General features: G+C 48.1%; 1 protein-coding gene across 1 annotated transcript in view; it reads right to left on the bottom strand.

Annotated features, from left to right (window-relative positions):
• Positions 1-15,719, bottom strand: part of LOC309601491 (netrin receptor DCC-like) — a gene marked incomplete at both ends in the record, with an annotated part of 597,648 nt that extends 581,929 nt beyond the window's left edge. The window contains one exon of the mRNA XM_082334517.1: positions 15,629-15,719. Coding sequence (XP_082190643.1) covers positions 15,629-15,719 — 91 coding nt within the window. The remainder of the gene's footprint in view (positions 1-15,628) is intronic.
• Between the last annotated feature and the right edge of the window lie 8,856 nt (positions 15,720-24,575).

Genomic DNA, 24,575 nt, shown 5'->3' with positions numbered 1-24,575 from the left:
CCCCATCCCTGGAGGTATTTAAAAGAAGGGTAGATGTGGTGCTCGAGGACATGGTTTAGTGGTGGGCTTGGCAGTGCTGGGTTAACGGTTGGAATTGATGATCTTAAGGGTCTTTTCCAATCTAAACGATTCTATCATTTTATTCTATGATTCTATGAGAAATGGCCTGCAACGTACTCCTTGCAGCATGAGCCTACCTTCCAGGGTTGGGAGCAGCCAAAGACCCCGAGTGCCTCCGTTCGCTTTGCTCTACCCCAGCTGTCCACTGCCACCCATCCACATCAGCCCGGGACAGCTGCTAACAGCTGGAGAAAGGCAGGGTGGGAGCCAGGGCTGCACACCCCATGAGGATATGGGCACCGACAGCTACAACTTGCTGAAATACTACTTTTCCTTCAGTGATGAAGAGAAGGGAGAAAGTCTGCTTGTTTATGTTTTAATCTTCGTACACCATCTTCATTACGATCCACGCTCACTGCTTACCCGCGGTAAGACTGGCAGTAAGTTCTCTCACTTTAGACCTTGGCAGGAGGGATATGTCCTGGTCCAGTTCAGCTGAAAGTATATTTCTGTTTATTTTACATTTAATTTGTTAGAAAAATAATAAAATAAATAAATAATCTCTTATTACAGGATACTTACGAAGTCTTTCATTTAAAAAAAAAGAAAATTCCCTGACTGATGCACTACCCAAAATGAGGAGGGTGTGCTTCTCGAAGCAAACGGGTCACTCAGCAGGGTTGCAGGAATGACCTGAAAACACTGACAGAAGAAATTGCTTTTTGCTCTTTCCTAATGTAGAGGACGGTTTGCCGACTTTCAGCTCCTTTTCTTTAGCGTGATCTAGTAGACAACAAAGTTTCAAGAGGATCTGCCCTAACCCTCTGATAATAAGCATTTCCTCGCCTCTGCTTCCACTTACAGATTCTTGCTGGAGGCATCCGATGCTCCAAGGCAAGCTTTGATAAAAGTGCCCTGCTGTCTGCAGCGCCCCTAATTACGGCAGCTCCGTTTTTCCCTTTGCCCGTGCTCCGTGCTCTAGGTAAACGCCACAAAGGTCACTTTGTTAATTCAATACCAAGCTCACATTAGAAATCATTTGCACAAGGCTGAAAAAGTCAGTGTCTTTTTTTAATATTGATGTTAAGGTTTTCTTAATGCTATACAGTCAGAGAAATGAATTTCAGTTATGGAGGAATAAAGTAGGTACCTCGTGAAGGTTACCATTATCCCGAGATAGACATCAAGGCGGGTCAGACAATTCACCACCTGGAGGTGACTATTTTTCTCCACAGATTAATATACGTTACTATGCCTTTAGACGACAAGCTTCCAGGAATGTGAAGTTAAAAGAGATTCTTTCCCACCGGGTATCGCTCACAGCGGGGAGGGCCCAGCTGGCAGGGCTCCAATTTGACCAAACGTGCAGATGGAATGATCCCGCGCGGGGCTTTGGATGGGAGAGGACAACCAGGGTCATCAAGGCCACTCCACAGAAGAGCTACGCAATGGACACCTACTGCAGAAAGGTCCATGGAACTTCACCGCATGCCATGAACCCCCAAAATACTTGCAGGCACCCTTCTTAAGACCTCAGAAAGACCAGGAATTGTAACTACCAGAGGAGACGTGGGGATACTGATGTCCCTGAATGTCGCACAAGATGCCAGGAAGCCCAGCAGACCCTACTATACAGGAAAGGGGAGAAAAAACAGTCCCTGGCAATCTGACTGTTAGGGGAAAATTCCCTTCTGATCCCAAATCTGGCAGCTGTTTTAACTGTGGGCGTACGAGCAGAAGACAGCAGCTAGGCACCTGCAAGAGCTGATGCTAACGGGACGCAACGGCCCCTTCCTCCGCTCTTCCTCCAACCTGCCTCTTTTGTGATCATTTAAGGTGTTTTCTCCCCTAGATATCAGATGCAGATTTGTTACGTATTTAAGGATATCCACCAAACTGAAGCCCAAAGCTACAAGACACAAAAAAGCCATCCCAGCATTTCGAGCTGCTGGGCTGGATCCAGAGTCCAGCCTTCACTGGGCTTTGCAGCACACATTGAGCGCAGCGCTGTCGTGTCTTGTACTGTCCTACTCCCTCCTCCTCCGCTTAAATTGACTTTCTGTCACGATGAACATAACTACCGCAGGACAAAAAAAAAAAAAGTAGAAAGCGGGATTTACAAGAAGGTAAAAGCAAAGGACGGGATGTGTTCATTAGCTGTAGCCCTTCTAGTCCCGACAGTTGACAATTAAGTCCTGGGCTGGAAACATTATGGTTATTCCTGAAGTACAAACCATGAAGTTGATACTTGCCCCCAGTTTTGTTATTCGCCTGTTGAGTCGCCGCTTTTAATTTCGTGTGAGGTTACCATGCATCTGCTTAGGAAAGCCATTAACGAGCAGCAAAATGACGCTACGAGCCATGCTGAGAAGTCACCCGTTGCCGCTCAAAGGCAATCCTCTCTTCAGCTTACTAGGGCTGCGAATGCCAGGAACGTATTTCATGGAGTAACAGAGGGGTGAGGGAAGGCCGTCAGCACTTCCCATTTTAAGACCAACGACCGCAAAGAAGGAATATGGGCTCTCCAGTCATAGTTTTGGGAGGCATCTGCCAAAGATTTTTGGGAAAATGTTTACCGATTATAAAAAGACCAACTTCCTCCCAGGAGCCAAGTAGGCTATTCCTTGGGGTGGATTTTACAAACCATTAGCTGCTCCCTTTTTTTCTATTAGAGAGTAACGTGTACGCCGTCAAGAAACGTTCTACAAAAAATGAGAAACAAATTCAGATAAGTTGCTGACAGATCGTATACTAAGAGGCCCAATTTTCATCATACATTCACTGAATTACCTTTTAAAATCTAATTTATTGTCAGGCTAACTCTAGTCTCATTCGGAGCTTACTAGCGTTAGGATGATCAGCATTTTACGACAGCCATACATTACTGTTGTGTCGTCCTCTTTTACTACAGGAATCCCAAAGCATTTTACCATCCTTCAGAGGTGTTTGCAGTTGTTTAGCCTTAACCGTGATAAGCACCTCCCCATCCTCATTTAACTTCGTGGAGGAGCGGCAATGGGATGCTTACAAGGCCGTGGCAGCGTCACGGAGCCCCTTGAGAAAATGAGATTTTAGAACCGGTATGATTGAAAACCTAATAGAAAATTAGAGAAAAAAAAAAACCTCTATCTCAAAGGAGACTGGCCTCAGCACCAGGTTTACTCATGGGAAGGACCACAGGACCTTTAGCTCTACAGCTCAGCCAAGGAGAAGCACTTGGGATGGAAACCTCTGCATCAACATTCATTTAGCCGACTGAGAAAACCGGGAAAGTTAACCCCAGCTCCAGGAGTGCCTGGCTGCATTTTTTTGATGTTTTCTTAGTCATGCACTGACCCAGACTGACCTTGTATAAAGGTTTACTTATTTCTGACACAACCCATTTACCTACCATATGGGAACAGAGCATTTAGCGGCAAAGCCTGGAGCCCAGCAAAGGGCGATGCGGGGAAACTCCCGGTGATGTAGGAGATGTCAGGAACAATCAGAACTAATGAAATAGTTATTGCTACCAGGTATTTGGCATATTAATGCAGAGAGACAGATCTCATTTACTGAGACAGAGGCTGGCAATATAAATTATCGGACACTCAAATACTATCACACTCCACATTTAAGAGCCATTTGAATTGTACTCAGGTAGTTTCACTCATCTGCAATCTGAGGAATGTGTTAATAAATACAGGACTGAATCACACCATTGATTTGTAAGTGGAATTTCCCATTAAAACCTGTCAAGAGTATTACTTTAAAAAAAATTAATGGTATAATATAGCCCAGGGTTCCGCTATAACATACTCCTGACGGTATAGCTCTCCGAGTCTCGTGGGTGATGGATAATCTTGTTTGTTCTGTATTGTCACTGTAGCATCTTTCTTTCACACTTCTGCTGCAGCCAGAGGTCTCGCTGCCACCAGCAGGAGTTGGTGCCCATCTCTGGTGGGCAGCAAATTAAACCACCACGCAAGAGCCTACACCTGATTTCTGCAGACTCAGCAAAAACCTGGAAATCCAGCGCTCTGATACTTCCACTTTGGACTCTGCTCTGGTTTCTCTCTGTTTGGATTTGAGCTTGTTCTCCGGACTCTCATGGGTTTGGTGTCTTGTGGAAAGCTAGCTAGTTTTGTAGATATTGATGGATGCACTTGTCATTCCTGGGATGTTCTGCGAGCTCTGGTGTGAAAAGGAGGAGTAACAACACAACACCAACAGCCCGGACTCGGCACGCACAGGGATGCCCCCCGTGATTCTTCATCGATGGCCTCACTCCACGGTACTTCAAGAATTTGTGATAAAGACAGATTAATCTTATGTAGGGAGCATAAGGGGGAGGGGGAGCCAGAGTATTATTTTATGACATGTTTGAGATTAAAACCATTTCATACTTGATTCACAAAAAACAATTTGCAATGAAGCGACGGTGCCAAGGGATTTGGGTGGCTCCAAGCCAGGGCGCCCATTTAAGTAGGAAACCTCCCCTCGGTCGGGATCGGAAAATTTCTTCATTAAGAGAGTCACGGCGCTGCCCCATTTGTGCCTGGTTGGGTGAGCACAAAGCATTACTCACAACCTCGAGCGGCCACTGTCCTTGCGGTGATATCATTTTCCATTGATTGTAATTGAGTTCTATTAATGATGTAATTCAATTAGACACAAATCAAGAGATAACTAATACTTTTAATAACAAAACACCAGCTTCTGACAAATTCCCTCCACAGATGGAAAAGCTTGATAGAGTTACTGGTAACAGAATATCCCCCTCCGGAGAGATGTTAACAACCTTTTTAATACCAATACACCTGCCATTTGGTGGCAGAGAATCAGCGTCTACGTGAGCATATAAGGAATGCAAATGATCAACAACAAATTGCGTTAGGAGGATTTTGTTGATGTGAAGGTGTCTCTGCAGAAGTCAGCAGAGATTTTTTCAGGTTGAGAATCTGGCCTAATGTATTGAAACAACCTTTCTCTCTCTTTTTATAATTGTTTAAATCATTAAAATTTGATGGATTAAAAAAAAATCTGATTTATTCTCCATTACTGTGGACTCGGAGAATTGTGTGGGCAGTATGGAAATACAGCTGTTTACCCAGTTTTCTCCTGATCTCTCATCCCGATGACCTTTATTTCAGATTAATGAAAACAAAGAATGAATAACACTTGCGTGAGAGGGTGATCACGGCAAACCGCCACCTGTAACAGTCTCCACTAGAACTGAATATATTTCTTACAACACACACCTGCTATTCCAAGGCACACAGTTGCTTTAATTTCCACAAACCGAGTTTCCCCTTACTTTTAATACCAAAAACAATTAGAGTCGGAAATCTAAAACCATAAAACCCCATGATTTTTGCAAAAAGCATTGCACGTACAACACCCTCAGTCCTACAGCACTTTAAAATCTTATGCGTTAATACCTTTTTCTAAGCGTCCTTATACTGCTGGTTTGCTAAATGTCCTACCAACACTTAATATCAGGGAAATACCAGTTAATATCGGGGAAATATCAGCCCCTTTTGGCATCTCTGTCACAGGCACAGAAAATTTCTATGTTTATAAATCTCTGTGGACACCGAAAAAAGCCATTCTGACGCTATCCAGCGGTATGAAACCATCTACCGCTTTGCATCCTCCTAATCACGAACGGTAAAACAAGAGCTGTCAGATTCAGTGAATTTTTTAACTTGCTTCACCTCGTTTCTCACACAGGAGGATGAGGTATTCATCGTGTCCAGGGAAAATAAAAAGGTCTGGAGCCCCCGTAAATAAACACGTTAAAATCCCAATGTCCTTTTTAACAGCAAAGTCTAAATCCAAGACCGTTAACTACTTTTATATGTATGACAAACTCCTCTTCAATAATTCATCTAAACTTTTTCAGCCTTCTGAGCAGAAAACCATGTAGGAAGCTTCCTTCCAAAGCAGCATGGGGAATCACGGGCCTTTTTGCCAAATTTATAAACAACAGGTAGGATATTAGGGTAACCAGTTGTGCCAATAGCATGTTCAGCAGCATCTATAATACAATAAAGGCAAGACAAACTAGGAAAAAGGATTTTCACTTTGGATAAGAGGAACGCTGTATGAAAAGCACCATGACATTTGGAAGATGAGTACAAAATTTACAGAATTTGATGAATATGGGGAAAATGAGAGGAAATGGCCTCAAGCTGTGCCAGGGGAAGTTTAGGTTAGATATCAGGAAAAACTTCTTCACCGAAAGGGTGGTCAAGCATTGGAACAGGCTGCCCAGGGAAGTGGTTGAGTCTCCATCCCTGGAGGTATTTAAAGAACGGATAGATGTGGTGCTCGAGGACATGGTTTAGTGGTGGGCTTGGTAGTGCTGGGTTAACGGTTGGACTCGATGATCTTAAGGGTCTTTTCCAACCTTAACGATTCTATGATTCTATGAAAACCCCACATCACTGCAACCACATTAAATATATGTATATATATATATGAAATGCCATCTACAGCCAGCTCCTGAAACACACACCCGCTTTTGCTAGAGCACCCTTCTTCAGAGCCCTCGCTCAGACTGTTCTGCGGGTGCTTCAGGACAAACTCCAGCCAAAACTGCAATTACTAATTACAGACCTACAGAAAAGTTGCGTCGGTCCTTCCCTGGGATCTGACAGAAGCACCTGCCACCAAGACCACAGCAATCAAAACCGTAACCCGAGCAAGAAAATGCACTGCTTCTTCAGCAGTCAACAAGTTGGTGCATTTGGTAGGTAGCAAGCAACAGGACGAGAGGAAACGGCCTCAAGTTGTACCAGGGGAGATTTAGATTGGATATTAGGAAAAATTTCTTCATGGAGAGAGTGGTCAGGCCCTGGCACAGGCTGCCCAGGGAAGTGGTGCAATCACAGTCCCTGGAAGTGTTCAAAAAACGTGTGGATGTGGTGCTTAGGGACATGGGGTAGAGGTGGGCCTGGCAGTTAGGTCAACAGTTGGACTCGATGATCTCAGAGGTCTTTCCCAACCTTAATGATTCTCTGACTCTACGATTCGGGTCTCACCATGACCGCGGTCTGTCACGTGTCTTCAGCACCAGGGAGGAGCAGAGGGAAAGTTTTAAGGGCTTTTTTCCTCTTCTTCTGAGCATCAGAAGGCAGAGAAGAAAAAAAAAAAAAAGGAAGGGAATATGGACGAAGGCCTCTCAGAGCCTTTTAAACATCTTCCTCCTTCCCCTGATGCTTCTAAGAGGAAAACAAAGAATGAATATTGTGGATAGAAACTCAACGGTTTTTTTAGTCTTTGGCTAGTGACGGGAAGAGTGTCAGAGAGAGACTCAGGGGGAAGGAGGTTCATGGACGAACTCTCCACTGAACGAGCCCTTTTGGGTAGCTGTGAGCTAAGGATGAAACACCCAGCTCTGCTCGGTACCTGCTGCCAGCCCCGAGATAGAATCATAGAAACACAGAATGTCCTGAGTTGGAAGGGACCCGCAAGGATCATCAAGTCCAACTCCAGTCCCTGCATAGGACAACCCCAAAATTCACACCACGTGGCTGAGGGCGTTGTCCAAATGCTTCTTGAATGTTGTCAGGCTTGGCGCCATGACTGCCTCCCTGGGGAGCCTGTTTCAGTGCTCCACCACCCTCTGGGTGATGAACCTTTTCCTAATGTCCAACCTAAACCTGCCCTGGCATGTCTTCCTGACGTTCCATGGAAGATAGCCCACTCCTTGCTCCTAAGTCAACTCCACTCCTAGGGAAGTAACCTTCAGTTTTTAATTCCAACGCTTTGGGGAGTCCTACCTTTAGAAAAAAACACTTTACACAATTACATCAATTGACCTTGGCCAGAGCTGTCATGTTTTGTCTAATTACTGCTCGGAGCTTGACAGCCAGAAATGCCCACCAGTTTAGCTGCAGGTCACACCGTTAACACAGGCACAAGCCTTCAGACACTTTTTGAACCAAGATTTCTCAGATTCACTGAACCACATTTGGCTACTGGGCACTTTTATGTTCCTCCTCAAAATATACTCCAAGAAAAAGAGACAAGGAACCTGGACTAAGCCTCTACAAAAAATATTCATGAGGTCGGTTTTCAGCTACGCCAAGAGCAACCGCCTCTGGCTCACTAGGATCGCGCCTGCCGGCAGCACAGCCATCGGCGTGGGATGGGCCAGGACGGGCGCAGGCTCCGGCTGCACAGGCAGCAGCGCAGGCAGATCAGGCTGCCTGGCCCTTCAGGCAGCACCGGAGCATCCATGCAGCATCAATCTGTTCAGCTTGTCAGAAAGGATATGAAGACGTGCCTTCACTGCACTTCATACCTTCTCAGGGAGAACTCACTGTTAATTTAGCGGGGAAAGGCACAGCAAGAACCAGCGGCAAGAAACTAAAGCCAAGCAAATTCAAATGAGAAGCAAAGGAAAAACAAGCAAGCCAAAAGCAACCCAGTGAATGCAGTTAGCTATGCCAAGGGAGAATGTTCTCCAGCCCATCACAGCGCTGCAAGGCGAACAGGTGAAGTTATACGGACTGTCCCTATGCAGAACAGACTAAATCAGCAAATGACTCCTCTTTTAGTGGAAACATTATCTGCTCCCGTCCTGGCCGCAAGATCTCAAGCACATGCACAAGTGGATCATAGACAGGACTCAAGTGAGGACGTCGCTTTAGTTGCTTTGCCTTGGGACATCTGTGGCCAACCAAGCAGAGCATACAAACTCTGTGCCACTATTTTTTATGACACTCTCTCTCTACTCAGTGTACCCAAGAGCAAGCAGGGAACTGCAAAATAATAGTTAGCTTTAGCCCAATTTATAATGCTATGATCTCTCTATTTTCTTAATCTTTCATTGTAGAAACTACCCATATCCAAGAGTAACCTTGCTGCTACTTCTACCAAAACAGTCTGTACTTGCAGTGCTGCACCGAGATTTGATCAAGCATCGGGCAACTGTGGAGGCGGTGGAAGGTGTGAGGTGGGAGCAAACAAAAACTTGAGAAATAGGAGACCAGAACGGAGCTATGATATTGAGGGGAAAAAAAGGAAAGCAATAAGCAAAGGCAACTTGGAAATACAGAAAATGTAGCTCCTCACCTGTGCAGGACAAACACAGGCCCTGTCAGCACAACATCTGAAGCCCCCATTGACTGACAGGGTATACAGAACGCGGACACCAGGCTGTGAAACTATTATTATATATAAATGATAAAAATACGAACTAGGAGACTGTCATTCATTGCAGAGCTCTTCTGGTGATTGAAGAGCTGACCTTCGCTCAGCTAATCTACAGAGCCTCTCAAAAGAGTCACAACCCTGCAATTTATAAAGCTCTCCATCCACTCCCCAACGAGCAGCCTTCACCTCCCCCGGTACATCCTCATCCCACGGTACATCCATGTTGTGCAAGCACCACCTCCGTGATTTGGATAAATTCCGCGTTTCGTAACAGTGTCACATGAAGCGTCCAACTACCCTACCCTCTCCAACTAAAACAAATGTTTCCATGAACACCTGCATTGGTGGTTGGGGGTTGTTTCGCCATCCAGGAAGCTACATGCACAGAGCAGGAGTTATTCTGTGTAATTTCCAGTATCTTTATTTCACACTTTACCTATTTTTGTCACCCTTTGGTTTTGCTGTAAGACCCCACAAGAGAACGACAGTATTTGTTTCAATGAGTCAAACTTCTTGGCTGCTCAGGATGCAGTTTCCCAAGACAGACGGAAATGGATATCAAAGCTTTGTTGGTTGATATCAAAGCAAAGTTGGTTGCTGTTCACCTTCTGATTCCAAGCTGGGAGAGGAGGCACCTCGTGAGCCCTCGAGCCCGGGAGAGGGTGCACCTGATCAAACCAGTGAATCTGATTGTTCATAAAGCACTATAAAAGTAAACAAAATCATCGAAACATCAGTCATCTCCCTGTTTCAAACTCTACTTTGCAGGGCAAGAAGATCCCCGGTTTTCAGCCAGTAATGCGATTTCCAAGAAGATACTATTCCTTCAGCTTCTCTGTTTGACAACCAATATTTTGCTTAAACTTCGGGCAGCAATTTAGAGTAGTTTTCAATGTATTTTGAATACTTCAGAGCATTTATAAAATTACAGCACATATTGGCATTACCATCGACAAATGACTGCCATCAACCGAGACAGAAATTGAGACATTTAACTGTGCGTTTATCGCGCCTCTCCAAGAATTCAGTTTCCTTTATAGTGCAGACACATCCAAACTCTCGAGCAAGATGTTCTGTCATTAGCCCAATTTAGCTGTAGCCCTTCACATCAAAGCTGAAATTGAGAAACGTTGTCAGAAAGAAACAATTCTGCTAGGTTTACAATTATCTGATGTGTTATCTTTCAGGAATAATACACTCTATTTTACCAGTGAATTTACTGTCAGAAATCAGGAGACACACTTCACTTCCAGCCATCGCTTTCCATAGTTTGATAGTTTTCCTTACAGGAGGCTCTGCAGAAGACCCAAAGCAGCAAATCTCAAATGCCCAAGCCTCTCCACCCATATTAAAAAAAAGATTCCCAACCATCCTTTATCTTGCAGAGGAGACCACAGTTGCTTTTCAACCGCAGAAGTGGTAAAACAGACTGTGAAGTTTACAGAAGGGGATGGGGAGGAGGAGATCGGTAATGGACACATAAAGTAGATTTATCTCCCAAGGACCAGAACCAATAACGATTTAAGCCATCCCCACAACAAATATTTGACAAGAAATTCTTTGAAGTGAACATCAGAAACATTCACCAGGGAACCGGATAGAAAACGGCATAAACACCGGTACTGAAGCCTGCAAATCACCTGAGCTCAGCTCTGCCTCCGGCACAACCTCCCAGTTCGGATGAGGAACATTGTGGCACCTATTTTTTGCCCGATGAATTTTCAGGCCAGCACGAAGAAAGGAAATCCCTTGGGCAAATTAAAAATAAGGGTGTTCAGAGACTCCGGGAATAGCAAGCGGCGCCCGGTGGCGGATGCCTTCTGGAGGAGCGGGGACCGCTCTGCACCCTGCAGACTTGGGTGCTGCCTCCGGAGCCGATGCTCTCGCTCCCGGGCGGGAGCACCTCCGTCCAGCCCGGGGCTCCGTGGCCACGGTAAGAGGGATGTAAGGGAAACGAGGACAGGGCCAGCGTGTTTACTTTGGATTCCAATGGAAATAAAAAATTTAGGTCAATGTTTCACCCAAGGGATAATTTTAACAGAGCAAGGGAATTTTTTTTTTTGCTTTTAGTTAATTAATCATGAAAGCCTCAGTGGAATTTGTCAGTATACTTTTTATTCAGGCAAGGCCAACATTTTAAGAAATTTACATCTATTTGTATTACAACAAAGAAACTGGCTGCACTGACTCATGCTGCTACAGAGCTGCGTTTCAGCAGAAGGGAAAATCAGGCACGGGAAAACGTGGTCCCCTCTCTGAGCATCAGCTTCTTTCGCAACCACTTCGTTCAATACCCGAAGCAACTAACTTCTATAAATCGCATCCATCAAAGGATTTGCAATAGCAAACCTGAGGCGAGAACCTACCTGTTGGCTCACGCGTAGCCTTCGAGTCTGAGCGTCCCTACAGCGGCACAGCTAAGCCTTCTCTTAGGCCAGCATGAAGGGGAACCGGCAAGCTTTAGTCTAGTAAGACGTTCAAATACCAGGAAAGGGCAAACTTCTTTCACAGCTTACTCACATTAGTATGTTTGCTGAAGTCTCTGCAACAACCTTTTCCATCAAGAATGGAGGTGCACGCCCATCACAGAATTTTATCCCTGCAGCTGGATATGCCACGCGAGCAGGCACGTAGGAAACACTCAGTTACGTGGCATTATTTTATCTTACAAAAATAACATTTAAAAAATCAGTACTGGCCCTCCAAAGGACATCTGGTAGAAAATCCGTGTGCTGAGCATCTGATGAATGACTGCAAGAGTTATTTTAGCTGTCATGTCACTGGATTGACAGCAGCCTCCCGTTAGAAGAGGCCAACCCAGGCGTCACAGGCAACACACGCTTCAGGGACCGAGCTCAGGCAGAACCCAGATTATTGCAGGATGGTGTTAAACAACAGCCTACTGGGAAATACCAGCCCAGCTACAGCACCGTCTTTTGCCAGTCAAACTATGAGACAGGACGGGGATGCAAAACCAGGCTCTCCGCTTCCTTGGCAGCAGAGTGAAAGCCTGGGTGGGTTGGGAGAAGGCGGCGCTTGCTCCTCCATCTCCACCCGGGCTGCTCCGGGGAAATGCAAACAGCAAGGTCAGCGCACTAGCTCTGAACTTAAGCTCGGTCAGATGATGTGAAGAACTCGCCTGGATTGCAAGTTGCATCTGGAACGAGCAGTCCCACAGGTTTTCTTCCCTAAGTTTGAGAAGCGCAGATGTATTTATTTATCATTTTGATCCTGGAAGCCCTCACTGAGGACCACGAGCCTGCTGTGAATCCGCACAGCAAAGCCCTTACAGTCCCACTCCGAAGATCTTACCGTCCCAGCGTAAAACAGGCAATCAAAGAAGGGTTCAGACAAACCGAGAAACACAAGGAGAATACCTTGAAGGCACTGCCATGTCTTGAGCCCTGGAATAGACCTTTCACAGTAAGTTTTGTGTTAGGAAGGACAAGGGAGTAGCAGTCAAGGATAAACGAACTAAATGTGAAATCTAGACATCGTTACACTTGGCATAATCTCATCAAAAACAAACATTCTTGACTCTGTATTTGAAGTCAGCATTGGTCCTGTATCCATATGGACGTGGAGAAGGGGGGAGTGAGGACAAAAAGACGTGAAACAAGGAGAGCTGTATACAAAAACATTCAAGAAACTACAGAAAGAAGACAACTACTCAAATGTAAATTGCTCGTCCTCAACTAAGTTCATTTCCACTCTTAAAAATACTCTTGTGAACGCACGGAGGTTACCCAGCTCCTACACACGCCTCGTAACACGGAGGGCAACGGCAGCGCCTGTGAAATGGATGCTGTGACAGGTCACTGGTGATTTATACTGCACCACTCAGAAGTGATTGCCATAGTACCCAGGCATCGCTGGGCTCTGACATGCCGCGCTAACGCTGAATTTCTCACCAAGATCTAGTGGGAGTCAAAGACACCAAACACAGAAGCCATTCACAAAAAAACTTGGAGATTGAGTTAAATTCCCACCTACAGATTAAAAAAAAAAAAAGGGAAAGTATTTTGTGGTTACTTTAATACGTGCACGGAACAAACCATACAGCACCATAATGATCAAACGCTACATAATTTACATCTGCCTTTATCAGGAACATATTTTCCATGGCCTTTCCAAAATGGCAAATGCTGCCCATCATCTCTTCTTCCGTCCACATATACACGTTTTTAACCAGGAAAAGTCCAATGTTGTGCTTTACTTTCCGTCTCACCCCCCAAAACATTTCGCCCCTCGCACGCGATGGCATGGGACCTGACTCCGGCGCAGAAGCGGCGCGTCCCTGCCCACACACGGACGCGCCGCTGCCCTTCGGTACCAAAGTTTTTTAACGCGCCCCTGCATGATCACGGCAGCTCCGGGCTTCGGGCAGGGAGCAAGAGAGGAGCCGGCCCCATTGTGCAGCATCTCCGGGAGCTCTTTGTTAGCAGCGCTCGCTGCCTGCCCCTGCCCTGCTGCGCGGGGACCGTGCCAGGCACAGCGCGCTGCCCGCGCCTCCTGCCCGCACCTCCTGCCCGCAGCGAGTGGAGTGGGAACGCCACGGCGAGCGAGCAGAGGCCACAGCCTTGCCCGAGAGGGGCACGATCTGCTTTATTTGGTTTTGTCGGCTGACTTGGGATGGCGACGGGGATGCTCAGGAAAGCACAAACTCACGACGGCCCCCGGGGCTGCGACGCAGGGAAAACTTTGCCCATTTGCAGCTTGTGAAGCACAGCGCAAGGAATTGGGTGCAACGCAGAGATGCCACCTTCGAAAACAGTGTAATAAACACCTGTGTATCATAGACGGGGTGTGAAACGCACAACCGATACGTGCAGCTGGAAAACAGCCTGTTTCTTCCATGTACCGCAAAACAATACCGATGCTGTGGGAGCAATGGGTTTGCAGCACGGCTGGCCCCTGACACAGCACACGGCTTCCTTCCCTCCTCAGGCACTCACACAGAGAGGCTCTCGCTCCATCCCCTCCTTTGGCAGCAAAGGAGCCTGCAAGTCAATCATCTTTCACGAAGGAGGATCACTGCCATGTCTCCCGTCTCCCAGCCTTTAAGCTGGAAAGGCAAGAGAGACACCTACTCGTTACCCTGCTCCCGCTGCCCGGGTCCCACCTTCCACGCAAGTAATTGCAGAGGACAATGCTGGGGACAGGCATGCACGAGCGCGCGCACACGCAAAATAAACCTCCCGGCAGAGAAGCGTCTTCCAGTTTACTTGCTAACTCCCCAAAATCAGGACAATCAAAAGATACCCCTGTTTGTGCAAAGGACGGGCCACCTCCATGGGCAATTGCCGTTTGCATACAGCTGATAACCTGAGCTTTGCCAGAAGACACCGAGGATCTTTTCGCAAAGCGCTTCGTATGCAGCACTTTCCCCGCCACAAAACCCTGCTTTAGTGCTGGTGTGCGTGGCGTGGGGAGTTGGTTCCCATTGTTCCTCCGTCGCTGCTGCGAACGCAGTGTGCACAGACGCGTGCTCGGAGCCTTTTTTGTATTTTCCAGACTCCCCCTTCCCAAGGTTTCTCCTACTGAAGTGTTCCTCGCTTTCTTTTGGAGAATTAAACGAGCACCGGAGAATAACGCTGCCTTGCCCGCATCCCCCTCCACCATGCACTCACGCCCCGAGCCTCCTGCAAAGCCAAGCTGCACTTTCTTACTTCCTAACACTTCTTGGCTCACGCTCCCATTTCTCTTTCTTTTTGAAGACGAGATCTGGGTACCGCCGAGCCCTTCCCTACCTCCCGCACAAGTAGCCCCCGAGCATCGCTGTGTCGGTCCCTCCGTCCCTCCGTTCCTCCCCTAACCCGGTTCCACACACAACCGGCTTTGCCATTTTTAATTAGAAAATGTCCCTGCCAAGTGCGGCGAGAGAGGTGCAGCCCCGAAGAATCGCAGCCTAACAGAGTTGGAAGATGCTTTGCAGATAACTGCGTTTTCTGCCTTGCTTTTATTCCTTTACCCAGTAAAGGCAACCCTTTCCCTTGGTTTCAGCACACAGACCCAAAAAGCTACAGGCAAATATATCCAATCGCAAGCGGGATCAGGTGCAAAAGCAAACGGGAACTAACCCTACCGCCGCCACTGCACACACACTTACACACCTATTATGCCACCTCCTGCCACATTTCTCCTTTATTTTCCATGGATTTCCTTCTTTCCAGGGCTGCCCTTTCTCTCCAAGGCTAAGCAAGGCGCTTCTAACCCCAGTTCCCCCTTCCCATCCGCGGCAAGGGATGCAAAACCTCACGCTAGCCAGCAACGACAGCGAAACCCCCCCGAAAAACCAAATCCTGCTCGCAGAGGGGGAGAAAAGTCCATCAGCAGAAGAGATACGGGCACGTTGTTTTGGGATGCGGAGAAAAATCACCCTCGCCCCGGGAGCGCAAAGGCAAATAAGGCAGAACTGACTTACCGGAGACTCGAGGATGCAGGCTCGCCAGCGTAAACCCGAAGAGGAGAAAAGCCAGCTTTGGTACCCAAACACATCCAAGACTATTCTCCATATTTCAACGCACACCTACAGATTCGGGTCCTGAGCACCAGCAGCAACCAGACATGCACGCACAGCCCCTTCCTCCTCCTCCTCCTCCTCCTCTTCCTCGCAGGGGCTTTTTTTTTTGCTTTTTTTTTCGGTCCTTGCTGACAGGGATCAGCAAAGGGGGAAGGGGTGAGGAGGGAGGAAAAAAAGTTGCATTCAGTCCTGGAGGCTCCGAGGCTCCCGAGCGTGTAGGGAACTAACTCAAGGAGACGGGGAAGGATGGGGAAGGGTCCTCCCACCGCTGGAAAACCATACAGAGGAAAATCCTGCCCCAAAAATAAATTAAAAAAAAAAAAAAAAAAAAAAGCCGTCCGGCGTGTATCAAAAGAGTCGCGGCGGCTCCATATCCAAAGTACCAAAAAAAAAAAAAAAAAAAAAGGAAATTAGGGGGGAAAATAGCCCCGTCGGGGTGGAAGCCGGGGGGCGTGCGGCGCTGCCTCCTCCCCGCAAGCAGCCGCCGGAGGAAGGGCTGCGGCGTCTCACTTGTTACGGGCGCTGCCGCCCGCAGCCTGCCAGCCCGGGCGTGCGGCCGCGGCGGCCACGGGGGCGGGGGCCGCGCAGCGTGGGAGGCGGCGGGGACCGGGGGAGGCCGGGCCGGGCCGGGGGAGGCCGGGCCGGGGAGGGAGGGAGGGAAGGAGGGAGGGAGGGAGGCCGGGCCGGGGGAGGCCGGGCCGGGCCGGGCCGCGCTCGGCAGCGGCGGCCGCAGCGCCCCGGCGGGGAGCGGGGGCGCCCTCTGGGGGCCGCGGGGGGAAGCGCCGCGGCCAGGCCCCGCGGAGCGGCGGGAGCAGGAACCGGCCGCCGGCCCCGGCTGCTCCGAAAGGCTGTGCAGAGGGCCCTGGCCAGGCCGGGGCGATGGGCCCAGGCCATGGGGTGAGGGTCAGCAAGGCTCAGGGCCGGGTCCTGCCCTGGGGGCACAACAACCCCAGGCACCGCTGCAGGCGTGGGGAGGAGCGGCTGGGAGCTGCCCGGCGGGAAAGGGCCTGGGGGTGCTGGTCGACAGCCGCTGGACATGAGCCAGCAGGGTGCCCAGGTGGCCAAGAGGGCCAGTGGCACCCTGGATTGCATCAGGAACGGTGTGGCCAGCAGGAGCAGGGAGGGGATGGTGCCCCTGCGCTGGGCACTGGTGAGGCCGCCCCTCGAATGCTGTGCTCAGCGCTGGGCCCCGCACCCCAAGGCGGCCATGGAGGGGCTGGAGCGTGGCCAGAGCAGGGCAGTGAGGCTGGGGCAGGGGCTGGAGCACAAGGCTGGGGAGGAGCGGCTGGGGGAGCTGGGGGGGCTCAGCCTGGAGAAGAGGAGGCTGAGGGGAGCCCTCATCGCTCTCTGCAACGGCCTGAAAGGAGGCTGGAGCCGGGGGGGTCGGTCTCTGCTCCCCAGGAACAAGCGATGGGACGAGAGGGAACGGCCTCAAGCTGCGCCAGGGCAGGTTCAGGTTGGATATTAGGAAAAACTTCTTCCCCGAAAGGGCTGTCAGGCCCTGGCCCAGGCTGCCCAGGGCAGGGGCTGAGTCCCCATCCCTGGAGGTATTTAAAAGCCAGGGAGATGTGGTGCTTAGGGACATGGTTTAGTGGTGGGCTTGGTAGTGCTGGGTTAACGGTTGGACTTGATGATCTTAAAGGTCTTTTCCAACCTTAACGATTCTGTGATTCTATGAAATCGGCCCCACCTCCACCTCACTTATTTCTGTACCAATAATCTGGCAATTCTACTTCTTTCCTTGTTTTTTTCCCCCTTGTTCTCCTTCCACTTCCCCACTCCTGCAGCACCTCTTCCATTCCCACCACCAACCCATCTCTTCCTCTCTCCCATCCTCAGTTTTCTCCAGACACCTCAAGCCATCGCAGCTGGGGTTTTACGGCTATTCAGCTGTGTGAATTCCCAGGTTAGAGAAACCCACACAGACAATTCTCCTAGGACAGCGAATTGTTTTGAACGAGGAAGACAGGACTCTCGCAAACATCTAATTTTGCACTTGAGAAAAAAAAAAAATCCCTAAAGAGGAGAGAATCAGAAAGCAAGACCAAGAGACCATAGGCTCGGACCACACAAGTCAGCCCTGAGAAGATTCTGCAGCTGAGGACCAGCACCAACGCTAAGCAAGAAACACCAGGGCTCAGGACGCGGGGTCTGGAGCACCTAAAAGCACTATAATATTAAACCTGAGGGGGTGGCTGAATGGCAGCCCAAATACAGCACTGAATACACATGTTGTAACGCAGAAAATCCATAATTTGGGGTGAAACGTTTAAGAAAAAAAGGATTGAGTGCTTCCAATTGCAATCAGGCAGCGAGTGAGCTGGATCTAAGAGGGTAAACTGATGTTTAGGAGCTCTCGGGCTGTTTCAGGATAACCTGTTGCAGTTCACAAGTGCTGAATGCTTGAGGTGCTGAGAGCCCGTGTCACCGGCTGTCAGGGATGAGAGCGTGCCACGGCATCGCTGGGTGCACTTGCACGTGAAGGTGGGATGGAGGGTACTCATCATCCAGGGCCACGGCCAGGCAGCCTTCTCCTGCAGAGAAAGAGCACCAAGCCACGGTGGTGGCACTGGCTGGGTCTCCTCTTAAGCGTGAATTTTGGATGAGTGAGAACCAACGGCTCCAACATTACATAAAGCGCACCTCAGGGGAAACAGGAGTCAAATCCCTGGCAGAAGTCTGCAGCTTGATGTTTTTCTTCTGGGATTCTGACTTTCAGCGTGACTTTATGCAAGAATAATTTAAAATAACCAGCAAACCAATATGCTCAGCCTGCAGTTGTTGCTTTGTCTTAATTAGAGCGTGTCATGCCTTAGGTCAAACTGTGGTCTCCACAGCAGCAAAAGCATTGCCAGCAGCCGAGGAACCCCAACCTTGTACAGCTTACTTGGCTGCTCTCCACCCGCTTTTCCTGCAAGCGGAACATACCGAGCTGCCACACGCATTTCGGTAACTTTTTGGCTGCTGGAAAAAGCACACGTTGGGTAGGAAGTGAAAGCCGAGGAGCTCAGACAACTAAACTGCGTTAATTTCCACTGGTCAGGCACAAGTCTTCTGGACATGCCTTCATTACCTGCCTGTAGGCTTCTGCATGTGGGTTTCTCTCTGGAAATTACCCAGGCCAGATTTCAGGGCAAGAGCAGGACGAGGGCACCAAGGGCCCTGGGGAAGGCACCCCGCCACCCTGTTCCTCACAACAGACTGACCTTGCTCCACCACCCTCACCGTTCCCGGCTCTGAAGGGTGCTCCCGTTGCCGTCTCCAGGAGCTTTCACACACCAAATCCTCTGCTCTGGCTTTGCGAGACATCCCTTTCTGCAAAGACACTGTTTCTGGCCCTTGTTGCTGTTTGTCTGCAGCTTGCCTCTCCTGTTCTCTGATTTTGCTCGTAGTTTGGTCTTTCCTTTTCCCTTATTCCTTCCGTGACATGCCTTATCTCTGTTTTCAGTAGCACCATCACTAATTCTGCATGTGCACCAAAATTATAGCTCTCGCAATGACGACTTTCATACTGGTGGTCAGACACCTCCATGCTCTGGGCTCCCACAAAGGGATTTTCTCTGAACAGCCTTGCTCCATCTTCTATTCTCAATAAGCATTCCGCAATGTGAGATAACTCCGTGAGAAGTTGCATCTGGTCCGTTATCATGAAGGTTAAAAGAGAGCAGCCCTTATTGAAAGGGAAAGGACGGCGTGCAGCGGGCATTTGGAGTTGGGGATGGGTTTTCTCCCTTTCGCTTTCCCGGCAGGCTCCAGCATGCAATTCCGTACTTCTGCAGGGCCACACAACGACACGGTTCTCGGTGTGAGCGCCAAGTGACTCTTCACAACCTGTTTCTAAAAACTACCCTTCCAAAACCAGCCTTTCCTTGAGTGTCTGCTCACGTAGCAGAAACTTTTCATCCTGCAAAGCCGGATTTTACAAATACAAAAAAGCCTCAACTCTTAATACGGATTTGGCTCCAACAGCAAGCTGAGCAAACGCAGGCTTCTGTTTTAAACAGAACCAAGACTTCTGCCAGTACGTGGCCAAGACCCTTTCTATTTGAACATGCAGAGCAACGTACGGTGATAATCTTACAACTTGTAGCCACATTTAGATGGGAGTTTCTCTCTGAGATTCTACCGGTCCTTTGGGGAGCGGACCTTTCCCTAAGAAATGGCACGACTGACTTCAAAGCACAGGGAACATCTGCAGGTGCGAGTCTATACGACCAGGAATACCACAAGCCGGGCTGGAATCTATCACCCAGCACGTGACTTTATGTGCTACGTGAAGCCTGAAGAGCAAAATGTGGTCAGGGCAAAGCAAGCAAATTTTCGAATTTATAAAAAAGACGTGTAACATTTGGATTGGTCAGCCTAAGGCTAAAGAGTAAACGGGACTGTTGGTACAACCACGCCACTGCAGCTCAGCTCTTCCAAGGTGGTTTTGCATTGCAGTTTGCAAGTTCCGTATCTTGCTTGTCTATTTAATTTTTGCACGTGTTCTAATAGTGAAAACGTAGTGAGTCTTGCTGAATGGCATATGAAAGTAAACAATGAGCAAAACCAGAGTATTAGAAGCGGCTGTTCTCTCTCAAGCTGTCCGGCAGAGTTATATGGCAATTGTGTACTTTTTCCAACTTCTGAGCCCACGGTAGCGGAGGACAACCAGAACTGATGTGAACCAAGCAGAAAATAGGCAAGCGCTGTGCTTTCTTCTGACATGCGATCTCTCTTATTTTTGCCTTGAGCTTCTTCAGGAACAGACTGCCAATTGCGCTGCGCTGTGCACTGGAGGTTTATGAGCTTCACAAATGGGCGAGCAGGTTTTCACCACTAAAGTCGTTTTTAGTTTTCAATCTGAATGCAGATCCTGAGGGATAAACGTCTTGTGTGTGCCTTAGAGCAAACAGGCTCCACATCGGTGGAAGTAAGCATCGCTGGTCTTTCGGGAAGTAAGGGGATACAGAGACCCGTAAAGCCATATCTGGGCCTTAGGATGAACTACTGCCCAGTCAGTCGCTGCATCCTGACGTGGCAAGACGGGTGACTGCTGCCTGAGTTGCTCTGCTGCCCTCTTCCCTTAGGCTATGGAAAAGTCTTGCTGCTTTGCCTACAGCCGCAGAGCCAAGCCCTGGGAAGGGTCTTCAGGTCGGATCCAGATCTTAAAAACCACGTTGGAGATTAAAAAGCAGCCCTGGGTTTACTTCTAGGCTTATTGCCAACAGGCTTTTTGCATGTACATTTTCTCCGGTAAAACCTGCTGCCTTCCTCAGCCAAAATCCCTTCTACTGTGCCGGAAAAAAACTGGAAATTCATAGGCTGAGAACTTGTAAGAGCAAGTGTGACCCTGAAGGTGAGGGGTTAAAAGCACTCACTAGGCTGGAGGAGATTTCCATCCCTGTCCACGAAATGAAAATCTCGTATCAGCCAGTCATCACTGGTTACAGCCGATACTCTGATCGGCACCATGGAGTCTGCCCCAGGGCCACTGGAGTTCAGCTCCGCAGTGATGCTTTCCATCGCGTATGATTTCTTTGTACATCTCACCCGGTACGAACACGTAGGCTTTTCCTTGTCTAACCGCCATGATGTGCAGTGCTCAACAGACTATTCAAGGCAGAAGACTGCAGAGTTTACTCTGTAACACATTACCACTTTTTCTAGGATCTGGTTCCTCTCTCCTCAAGAGACCTGTTCAAAAACTTGAACGTTTCTTTTGCCGACTTTTACATCCCAATAACCATGTTTAAGGTACTATTATCCAGTGTAAGATTATGTGCAATTACCTCCTTCTCATGTAATTTTGTTCTCCAGAATTACCACTCCCCTTTCATTTGTTACAAGGAATATTTTATACACCTTTATGAATTCATCCAACTATGCAGTAGATCAGAACACATAATTTCATCACACTTACTTAAGTGCCTTTTAAACATAATTAGAAAATTGGTGCAAGTCAAACTAAGCTGCAGTGAAGTTTTCTCCTTTCCTACCTGTTTTTCTTCCCACCAACCCTCAACGTGCTGCTCTCCCCGATGTGGGCTCCCATCAAGCCCAGGGTCTCGTTCCGAGCTGGCTCTCCGGTGGTAGCACAGTGACCTTCCTCCTACCAGTGTCCCAGTCACTGCACGCGCTGCCAAGCACAACTTCTCCAACCAGGTACACCGGGAATGCTTTTAAAGACCAAAACATCCTGCGTACGTTCGTCCATGTCTGTGGCATCTTTTCATTATGAAGCATCACCTAATGAATCTTACAGAGTTGGTTTTGGGGTTTTTTTTGTTATAATTAACTGAATTTCTTTGTTCCTTTTGTTTAGCTCGCAGTTTTCTTAACGTAAGCATTAAGTAGCCACAATAACAGCCACATTGATGTTACTCCAGGATTACAGCAACATACCTCAGAGCAGAATTTACTCCCTTTTACAAAGAACCTTCAGTTAAATGGCTTACAATTAATGAGCTTATTAGACAGATGAGATAAAAAGTCTCCAGTTTTCATGCAAAAGAGAGAATGCTTTTTGCTTTCGCAAGACAAGCACCTACTTCAATTGCCTCGGCACATTTTTTGAAAGCAGCAGCGCATCTGTGGCTTCACCCTCCTCTAAAGCCAAGTATTGGATTTGCTGCCTTGAGAAATCTAGCTCTAACACTGTATGATAAGTTCTTGTTTTCCTGTGATTAGAGTTTAATCACCGTTCCTGTTTTGCCACTTGTGAGCCAAGCTGGTAAATCTAAATGTTGTTTCTCTTCTGCAGAGTCCTTGCATTGGTTCGCGTTCTCCCGTGCACCGAGCAGCTTCTAAATAAGTGTCCACACAGGACTTAAGCTGAAATAACTTCAGCCTGAGCAATAAAACTGTCACATCGCCGCAGGTAAAGGTGGCCATCCACCAGGCTGCTGCCAGCGGTCGGGCCCTCCTGTAAGCGCACATCATCCGTGCTTTTAAATTCCCTGCGGCTGAGCACGGTCCGTCAGGTACCGTCCCTGGTTCTCACGCTGGGAGAAGGCGGCCGCTTGCCTGTGTCATACCTCCGTGCTGGCCCGGAGAGCCCTTCGCAGATCACACACGCCCTCAGCCCAAGCTCTGACTTTACAGGCAACTGCACCTAGCAAGGGGGAATTGCTGGTCTATAACACAGGCTTTGCAACCGCTGCACTGCCAGTCAGAAACGGCAGAGAGGACAGCACGAATACGTGGATCTCAGCCATACTTCTCCTGGAGTTCACTTTTCAGGCTATAGGAATGCAGCTGTATTTTGGACCTTCCCGTTATCTCCATTATTTCATCAAAATAAATGAGTTTTTCCCCTCTCCTACCACAACAACTTTATAACTTGAACAAAGAACAGTAAATCTGCTGTAACAAATAGGATTAAATGGTTTGTCTGCTGCAATATCCAAACTTTTACAGATGCCAGTCATTCCTCCTTTGATGATCCTGAACTTTAGCAGCTGAGAACTTCTCAAAGTTATCAAGCACAAGCAGCGAGAGATGTCTCAGCAAAGTTTACTCACGTGCTGCTCTTCTCAAGGTCAGCACTCCTCCGTTTTCACTGATCCTCATTATAATTCCAGATGGATGTTTTCTTAGGAAAAGTTTCCTTTCTGGAAATTACATGAAGGCACAACTAGCATTTCCCTAGAGGATCACAGACAAAAACTGCTGACTTTTCTGTTCTTAGGCAAGTGGGTACTGGTCCTGTCCCAGCTGGATGAACTGTGGACTTTTCTGAACGTCAAGCCGTGTGGGAGTCAGCTCAGCCTTATAAATTTATGAAAGTGACCTTCTTTCAGAGTAAAATGTAGCTGTGAAACTCTCAGTGACTTACCATCAGATGTTCAGGTGCCTCTGGTGCATTATGTTCTCTGATGAATTGCCAAGATGTTTCTTTCCTAAAGCAGTTTTGAAGTCTCCTGAAAGGATTTGTTTTCCCTAAAGAGAATGAGGGCAAAGTCCAGAGTACCTTGTGCCAGCACATGCTACAAAAAAATCAGCAATTCATGCCTCCCTCTGCAAAAGGCACAGCTTCTCTCTCTGCATTTTCGTGAAGGTTATCTTGAAGTCCACTCGTGCCCAACACACTGTGTCATGCCCCCATGGTTTACCGAAATCAGAGCACACCCTTTGAGAAATCCTCATGTTTACATGGGGAAGCTGCCTGTAAGAGTTAGGCTGAAGAGTGAATTTACTTCATTTTTAATGATTTTGGAAACTACGCTTATTTTATGACAGCTTTCAGGAACCAGTTCAGTGTATTTTCTGAGTTCCAGATGCCCTTTCTGTACTCTGCTCTCCAGGGAGCAAAGCTTTCTGAGCCACGGTGTCTCCTCTTACTAACTCTGTCCTCCAGACAGACTCCTATAGCCCTAGCTAGTCCTACCCACCACAGGCACCTCTCCCTGCAAGCACTGATTTCCCTTCAGGAACCTGTGCATCCCCTCCATGGATTTCAATTTCTGATGTTTTTAGAGTTCAGAGCAAATCCTGATCACACTATCTTCATCCTCAGCAAATGCTGCTGCTCCCCAGAGAAGGTGCTGGAGGAACTCTAGCGTCACTAACCCGTTGTCCTAAACTGCCCTGGGAGATGAGCGACAGTGCCAACAGGAAAAGATGGATTCCCCACATACGGGCACAATCTTTTGCGTTAAATTTTTGGCATGTAAAATGCAGATGTCTCCACCTGACCTAATCATCTGAGGTTCTTCATTAGAGTGAAAAAACACAGTCTCAATGCATCACTCTTAGACACCTCCTTTAGGATCAGGCGATCCAGACTCTGGAAGAGCCTAATCCTTTCTGTAGACCCTGGCACTCAGTCAAATGACCCGTCTGTTTGCAAACAAAGCCATTTTTA

Source organism: Platalea leucorodia (assembly GCF_965183815.1).
Source record: "Platalea leucorodia genome assembly, chromosome: W".
Classification (NCBI taxonomy): Eukaryota; Metazoa; Chordata; class Aves; order Pelecaniformes; family Threskiornithidae; genus Platalea; species Platalea leucorodia.
The sequence above is the reverse complement of the archived record's forward strand: the minus strand, read 5'-3'. Positions and strand labels throughout refer to the sequence as shown.